Below are 9198 nucleotides of genomic sequence, written 5' to 3' on the forward strand. Positions count from 1 at the left end.
GAGGAACGATGGTTTGAGAGAGGAGTGAAGGAGACCATCGTTGTGGAGAGAACCTGTCCATCATTAAACAGGGGTGGAGGCCTCTGTGTTCAACTGTCCCCTCTTACAATGCTGTTATTGCTAGTATCTCTCAGCCCTCTGTGAATAGCAAGCGGCCACCAGGGCACTAAGGATCAGTCTTTAGGCAGGTGGTCCTCCATTTGCATGTGAACAGCTAGTTTAAGCTGTCACCAGCAAACTGGTTGATGAGAAGGTGCTATTTAGAAGTTGGTTGCATGGTCTCAGACTGCAGAAGTATTTTGAATAAAAGAAGAAATGTTTCAACAAAGTAGAATCCTTCCAGAGAACCTGACTCAATTTTTTAAAAATTTCTACCTGGATTATTGAGCATGTATCAGGACAGTTCATTGGTAAGAAAATAAATAGTTCTAGCACGAAAATAATTTATTTTTCAGGAGCCCTGGACCTGGGGTCATCTTTCAAAACTATCTGGAACTAGTTTCTGTGATTTTTATCCTGACCTGAAAATTCTTGATTATTTACATTATTTAATAAGATGACCCACAGTCTTTAGGCTTAACATTTTTTTTTTAATTTTCAACCTTTATTTATACAGGTAAATCCCATTGAGCCTCGAGGACTCATTTACAAGAGAGACCTGATTTCAACAAAGAATGATGAGAACAATGGACAACAGCGACAACAATAAACAGTTATAAAAAGTCATACAGTCATACGGATTTTTTTTTTTTTTTTTTTTTTTTTTTACAAATAGGATGGCTAAAAAAAAGAAAAGTAACAAAAAACAGCTAGATTCTAAGGCAAATGTAGAAAACTAAAAACAGGAACATGTCTGCATTGGTCCCTGCCAGGAGTCCAACAGGTTCTTAAAGCCACTTAGAGAGGTCAAGGTCGAGAGCTTCAAATCTTTTTGCAAGATATTCCAGGAAACAGGAGAAGGTCCTTTTGCCTAGTTCAGTCCTCACTGCGGGAACACTGCAGGTAATAATGTCCTGAGAGCGCACGCTGTAGCTGCACTCACACAAAGACAGGTAGGAGGAGATGTATGAAGGCAACAGACCAATAAGTGATTTAAAGATGAAAATGTACCAGTGAGAGAGTCTGTGTGAAGTTAATGATGTCCAGTTAACCAGTGAATACTGGGTGCAGTGGTGGGTACGATAATCACAGCCAGTTATGAATCTTAGTGCACCATGATAGACAGCATCCAGCATCTGCAGGGTTCTTGTACTTTGTAGGAGCGTTCATGTAAATGAATGATGTAGTTGATGATTTTTGATTTGTGGATTTATTTTGATTTCATTTAATTTAATTTTTTGATTTTATTTTGATTTAATTAATGATTTATTTGTATTTTTAGATAAATGAGAACTAATCTTTGGCAAACTGATTATTGCTTCAACTATCTCTTCGGACTAGTTTTCCTCAAATTCTTATTCTTAGTTATCTTGTGTTATTGATTTTTGATCATGCAATAATTATTCTATTTTTTTATTCATTTACTTTGCATTCACATACTCACACCACAGATAATTTAGAGTTACCATTCAGTCTAACATGCATGCATGTTTTTGGTCTGTGGGAGAAAACCCACACATGCAGAAAGAGAATATGTAAACTCCACTCAGAAAGGTCCCCAGCCAGGATTCGAACCTGCAACCTTCTCGCTGAGAGGCAACAGCTCAACCAAATGAGCCAAAAAGTGACTCAGAAGTGTAAAAAATTAGCCTAGTGCCACAAAAAAGCTCAGTACCTTCCAGTTCTTTTTCCTACAATTTGTCAAAGCCACTGCTTCTAAATCATTAAACATACTGGTCTTTTAAACTTTCCTTTGACATTTGCTGACAGTCCTTTGTCATAAAACCCTCCTAAAACATTTCTCTATCCCCTCCATTTTGCCATGGCTCTCTTCTTGACTTCTTCAACACACTCCTCATTTCCTGGACAGTGGACCCAAAGTACTTGAGGTCCTGCACCTTTGTGACCTCTGCTCTTTGTAGCCTCACTGTTCCACCGGCCTCTCATTTACAAAGGCTTACTTTCATTGCTCTTCTTTCAAGTGCATAAACCACCTCTCCAAGTTCTCTTCCACCTGTTTCACTATCACTGAGTTGTTCTGTGAAAAAGACAAGGACAGGAAGAACTTAAAGAAAAAAATATATAACATAGATCATGTAATTTACAGCATAATGATAAAAAAAAAACTATTTTTTTATGCTGACTGATGTTTTTAAGATTCTCATTTATTTGTCACATAATCCAATGATTCTAAACAAGAGATTAAGATAAAAAACATTGTGGCACGTGGCATTTGGTGATAAAACGTGTGCTGACTGGTTTCATTGAATTGATCGTGATCAACCATTACAGTACGAGTCATTGCAGGTTTAGTTTTCAAGACTGCTTTCTATATTAGGAGCAGAGATAAGAAGTTTAAAACTGTTGTGTTTTAACTTACTCCTAACCCACTCTAAATAATAAAAGTAATACAATATTGTTTTATCTTCTTGAACACTATTACGGAACTGTAATTTTGTTGATATGTTTGGTGCCCAACGTCCAACTTACAAATATTAATAATAGTTTTAGCAAAGCAGAATTTGTTGCTATGCTTGTAGAAGATTATTAATCCAGCTGAAGTGTCATGAGTATCATGTTTTGATTAGTCCCAGGCCACAGTGTTCCTGTGTAATACTTTGTCTGGAGTCAGTACTCATCTGCTCACACAGACTCGTGTTCGTGCTGCTGTTCGGCATATTGTTTTTATGCTTTTTAGTGCTTAGTGTATATTTAGTTAATGTTTTTCCCAGTTCATATTTTAGATCTTATTACTGTTTTTCTTTTACATTTTATTGTTGGATGCAACTGGGACCCTGTGTACATAATTTAAGTCCACCACCACATGTGGTGCGAATGACAAATAAAGACACTCTGACAGAATACCCGCTAATATTCTGAACTCATGCTTATGTGTGAAAACAATGTCCATGCAATGTTGTGTTGTTTGTTTATGATGACCTTCAGAGACATATTTAGAATACATAAAAATCAGAGGTGCTACTTAGCAGGAGAGCCATCACTTGCTAGACTGTCCGTAAAATGTCAAATCATATAAGAAGTGTCCAAATAAATCTTTCAGTTGTCAGTCTTTGAGTCCTTTGTTTAATTACATGTATAAATATATACATAAATTCATGTTTGCTTAACATCTTGGCCTACTAAAATCAAAGCAACGGTATCTTTGAAACATGGTTCAAATTTTTAGCATTTCAGAGAATGTGAGAAACACTTTATTTATAAATGCTGGGTGAAATGCAAAGTTGAACGCCTACAATAACATCAAACATAGTAAGTTTATTAAAAGCAGACTCTAATGGTTTTTCTTAGTATTTATTTTTCAGTGTTACACCCTTTTTTAAGATAATTTCTCGTTGCTAATCTTTCAGTAACTGATATTTAAGAATTTTTATTATATTTGCATCTTTTAATGTGTCTTGACAAATGAACAGATTGCACAATAACGGCACAACAACGCAACAACTTTTTTTTTTAAAGCAATTTAATCTTTCCTTGTTACACAATTTATACAAAATGTTTCATGCCAACTTTTAATGGGCTGCTCTACCAAAAACTCAGGAAACGTTAAAGGTTAAGTTTAAACCTGGGGCCAACTTGAAACAGAAAGTGCACCTGCCTACATTTGTAAAGCCTTACACACACACACATGCACACACACACACACACACCAAAGCCCCACCGCAAGATGTGGAACACAGCAGGAATGAGACCCGGTGAGGGGGAGCAGGAAAGGTGGGTGAGGATGTGGTGATTTTTATCTTCATACTTCTACACAAGTCAGATGTAGGTACAAAAAAAAAGTGACATATTCTCATTTTGTCTTTCTTAACATTCTGCACTGTGATATTTATAGTAATGAACTGCAGTAGAGTGCACATTAAAACTTGGTGTCATAGTGGCTTTCACTTTACGACCAAATTATGTAAGGTTTACATTAATTTTAGCTGATTGGTGTAGGTAAGGACATTTTTCTTCCACCTAATACCAATTGTTTAACATATAAAAACCCCTAAGTACACAAAGTTACTGTTGACATCATAGTTTGACATTATTACAACGTACACATATTATTATTGTCATTATTATTAATATTATTAACAGTAAAGCATGTCAAAGAGGCTATAATACTCCAAAAATGTATTCATGCAGTTTAAACATGTCATGATTTTAAAAATTAATCTTGTTCTAAATATCATATTGAACTAAAGTCAATATTTCACAGAGATCAAACCATAGTAGAACTGACATTGTGCATTAAAGATTCATGAATCATTTCCATGAATAGCCGCAACATAAAAGCAAAGAAATCATTTTTTACATCACCAAGTTAAACTAGGTTTTCTGTGTTACAGTGGCTGTGGTTTGGATCAGGTGTTGCTACTGCTATTTTCAGCTGCCGCTTTGGAGGAGGCACCGGATGTAGAGAGATAGTCCTTAAACATGCTCATCACCCGCTTCTTATATGTCTTTATGGCGAAGAAGTAGATGACGGGATCCAGGCAGCAATTGAAATTCATTAGCAAGACCGTAATCTGGAGAGCAGATTATGAGAGTGAGATATTAGAACTCATGTGAGGAGTGTATACATTGAACTAAACTACTGCTCTTACCTGCAAAGACATCTTGAAAGTTCTCAGTTCATCACAGGTTGGCTGGTGGTTTATTTTTCTGCACATGAACTGAATTATGTTGAGGTGGTAGGGGCTGAAACAGACGATAAAGGTGAGGAGGATGAGATGAATAATTGTGTTGGCCCTGTGGTTTCGTCTCGACCGGCCTGTCATGGAGTTCTTCTTGGCTGTGTCTCGCAGTTTCAGGTTGATCTTGGCGTAGCAGCCCATAATGATGGTCAGGGGACAGCAGAACGAGACAACACAGGCCAAAATCAGGAGATAAGGGGTGAAGCGTGATCCCTCAAAGTTGAAGTACTCCATGCAGGTACGTTTGCCCTCATGCAAATGAAGCATGTTGCGGAGCAACAGAGGAGCTGTCTCCAAAAACACCAGGGCCCAGACCAGACAGCAGACCTACGGACAACGTTTACACTGCGCAAACACTGCAGCCGGTGTGGATGCACCATGGCCAGGTATCTGTCCAAGCTGATGCAGGTCATGAAGCCAATACCTGTTGGAAATAAGACGAATGTTCAACACATTTTAAAAATGTATTCCATTTATCAGCTCATGCTATATGACTTTTATATCGCCATAGCTATTATTTCATTGTAAAGAGTTAAGATGCTTTCTTTTTTATACTAAAAATTTTGAATATTTCTCCTCTTTGGCCTTTTTCTTTGTCTTTTTCCTGGCAGCTACATTTCTAATAATCCTCTAACAATATACCCACTATCCCTCCTCTGCACATAACCACAATTGTGTTTTTATTTGTTACATTCAAAAGTTTGAACGAAAACATCTTGTGTTCTACAAGTAATTACCTGCATAAGTATTTGCAAAGAAGAGAAGTGTGGTCAGTCTGCACAGAAGGTCACCAAAGGGCCAGTCAAAGTGACGAATGTAGTACGTAATTCTGCCAGGCAGCGCCAGCGTGAACAGAGCATCAGACAGCGCGAGGTTGACCAAATAAATTGAGGTGGAGTTGAACTTTTGTTTCCTCTGGCAGATGACACAGAGAACCAAGCTGTTGCTGCAAACACTGATGATAAAAACCACAGAGTAGAAAATAGGGAAGAGGACCACTGCAGCTCTTTGGTAGACAAACACATCACAGCTGCTCTGGTTCGGAGAGGTCACTGTGGAGTCCATGGTGAAATTTACTGCTGCCATTCCCATCTAAAAAAATTCAGGGAAGTACTACAATTTAAATAATATGTTTTGAAATAAGACATGACAAATACACCAAGCACTATTCTATATTTCAAAATATAAAGTATGCAAACTACTTACAAAGACAAGAGCAGCCAAGTTAACAATGTAAATGCTGCTGCTGCTGTTGCTTGAGCCTTTTCCTGTGATGTGATGCTTGAATCACTTTTTTAAAGGTTGTATGAAGAGTTAAAATCCCACCTCTTCGTCATGTCATCATGTCTGTCAAGCTTTGACACATTTCATCCTCAGAGGTTTGTCGTTGCACTGAATCGAGCAAGCACACTTTGTTTAGAAGGTTTCAGGTTTTACTGTTGTAAACTTTATGTACAACAACAAAACAAACCTCAATGCAGATTCATATGTATATGGTTTATCATTTTATATATATATATATATATATATATATATATATATATAAAATTTTTTTTTCCCTTTTATTATTGTCACCTGCTGCACAGTGACTCTGTTGGAAGAGCTGTTGCCTCTCATCGAGAAGGTTGCCAGATGAAATCCCAGCTGGGGGCCTTTCTGGGTGGAGTTTGCATGTTTTCTCCATGCACGCATGGGTTTTCTCCGGGTACTCCGGTTTCCCCCCACAGACCAAAAACATGCATGTTAGGTTGATTGGTAACTCTAAATTGTCTGTAGGTGTGAGTGAGTGTCTCATTTGTCTCTATGAGTCCCTGTGATGGACTTGAGATCTGTCCAGGGTGTACCCCACCTCTTTCACAGTGACTACTGGATATGGGCACCAGTGATCCCCGCAACCCGTAAAGGAAGAAGCAGGTAAAGATGATGGATGGATGGATGGATGATTAATTAATGTTCACAGACTTACTTTCTATTTTAAATTCTTGATCTTGTTTTGTCAACTGGTTTACACAATAAAGAACCACAGGTATTTCCTGACAGCCTTGTCTTATCAGACCATTTATACAGTGCCTGGCGAAAGTATTTGGCCCCCTTGAACTTTTCAACCTTTTGCCACATTTCAGGCTTCCTCTCTCAAACCATTGTTCCTCTCCAACAAGGATGTGAACATCATTCCTGACAGAGACAGCTGGCCTAAGGGCGTCAGAAGCATCCGTAATGTGGGGGGTGACACAATGATGTGTGTAGGTGTGTGCGCGCAAAGAAGTGTACACTAATGTATAAAAAAAGCAGCATTTCACCTATATTTCCTTTAATTCCACTCATTTAAAGCATTTTTCTCATCAAGTTTGTGTAAATTCAGCTGTGGGTTTTAAAGACATTTTAACTTTAAGCACTTTGATAAGAGTCTATCTGTTTTAAATTGTGCTCTATAAATCAATATGACTTGACTTGACTTGACTTTAATACACTTTAATATAGAGCCTCAGATCAGCACTGTCTTTATAGACAAATTAAAAAAACATCACCACTGGACATTTTTACTTGTGTTCAACACTACTCATCTAAATGATGTTTCTAATGAAGCTTGAGGACAATAAGGTGTGGGGTTTTAAAGACATTTCAACTTTAATGCACCTCAACACACAGCGTTGTGGGATTCCTGTTTTCCCTCTGTCTGTTTGTGTCTGTTTGTCACTTTTCCCTCCACAGCTAATCACCCAACTCGTCACACCTGCCACCAATCTGAGGAGTACTGCTACTCACCTATTTAAGCAGCTGCCAGCCTCCTCTCCAGTGCTGGGACATCTTCTGACAATTGGACCTTCCACGGCCTGATTCATTCTGGTCCTCCTTAGGATTTCTTCTACCACTGGAACCCCTTCCTGTGGATTTTGATGTCCTGTCTCCAGCAACGACGTCCACCACTCTGTCTGGGTCAACCTCCTACTCTCTCCTGGATTCTTCTCACACCCAGGATCCCACTCTTTGCTCCTCCTCAACCATCTCCTGCAACAATAACAAGTAAGGATCAATTCTTGTTTTATCATCATCATCATCATCTACCAAGAGGATATATATTCACCGTCTCTCCCCTTCCCTTACAGCTGTTCGAGTTTTTATCTCCACCTGTAAATAAATATCACTTACCTTTTTACCTGCCTCGTGTCCTTGCTTCCTTGGTCTGCTACATTGGGGGTCGACGTTGTATAAACCTGATAGTATGTCCCAGCCAATGGACCCCCCAGGCAAGACTGAGGAAGTAAGGGCTCAGTTAGGGCCACAAGGAAACTTTGACAATCTCACTCTAACATTACAGCAGATTATTGCTCAACAGCAAACCACCCAAGACAACCTTCTGGAATTAGGAAGCATGGTGGCTTCACTACAGAAGGGGAGGACATCGCAGCTTCACTCCACCGAACCATTGGCTAAACCTGTTGGAGCTTCCCCCAGAGAACCAGACGTTCGACCTTCTGAGTTTTTTGAAGGTAATACACGAAAATGTGGGGGCTTTATTCTTCAGTGCGAACTTGCATTTAAAAGAGCCCCAGTTACCTACCACTCAGATTTTTCACGTATTACTTACATCATTAGCGCTCTGAAGAGCGAGGCACTACAATGGGCGCAAGCCTACCTCCGCCGACGCTCCGTCGAAAACTTGACGTATTCCATTTTCTTAAAGGACTTTCTCCAGGTGTTCGATCACCCTCTCCAACAGGAGGAAGCTGCCCAGAAACTATTTTCCTTACGTCAAGGGAAAGAGACGGTGGCGAAATTCTCAATACACTTCCGCATCCTCGCCGAAGAGTCCGGATGGGATGAGAGGGCGCTCTGCAGTGCGTTCATAAGGGCTCTTGACCGCCGGATTAAGGACAAGATGATTGCTGGTGAGATCCCTTCCCTCTTAAACGACGTTATTTCCCTAGCTATTCGCATCGATAACCGGGTTCGGGAGAGCTTGCTCGAAGCGGACTTCAACTCCCATGAGCCTTTCGCTTCCAGAAGCCCCGCCTTCACTACTCCCGAACTGGTTTCCGAAGAGGAGCCGATGCAGATCGGAAAGACCCGACTCTCTCAGGAGGAGCGACAGCGACGTCATGAGGCAAAAGCATGTATGTACTGTGGGGGACAAGGTCACACAATTAAGAGATGCAGGTTACGGGTAAAAGCCAACGCCTGCCAGTAAGTAAGGAGATACTGGTGGGCAATACTTCTTTTACTCCTAAAAACTTTACACTACCTGTTATTCTCTGTTTAACCTCTGAAAATCACCCTGTGCAGGCACTAGTCGACTCGGGCGCTGAACAGAGCCTTATCAGCAGGGACCTCGTGGAGGAATTACAGATTCCCACAACAAGGTTGGATCCACCCATATCTGTCACCGCTATCACTGGAA

General features: G+C 39.8%; 1 protein-coding gene across 1 annotated transcript; it reads right to left on the minus strand.

Moving 5' to 3' along the window:
- Window positions 1-4466: 4466 nt before the first annotated feature.
- On the minus strand, window positions 4467-5885 carry si:ch211-184m13.4 (uncharacterized protein LOC798560 homolog). The gene is given in 4 exon segments (XM_037686596.1): window positions 4467-4631; window positions 4710-5125; window positions 5128-5223; window positions 5537-5885. Coding segments are annotated over 4 exon segments (1026 nt in total).
- Window positions 5886-9198: the final 3313 nt, after the last annotated feature.

This window comes from Nematolebias whitei, chromosome 13 (genome assembly GCF_014905685.2).
Source record: "Nematolebias whitei isolate Nwh7 chromosome 13, NemWhi1, whole genome shotgun sequence".
Taxonomy (NCBI): domain Eukaryota; kingdom Metazoa; phylum Chordata; class Actinopteri; order Cyprinodontiformes; family Rivulidae; genus Nematolebias; species Nematolebias whitei.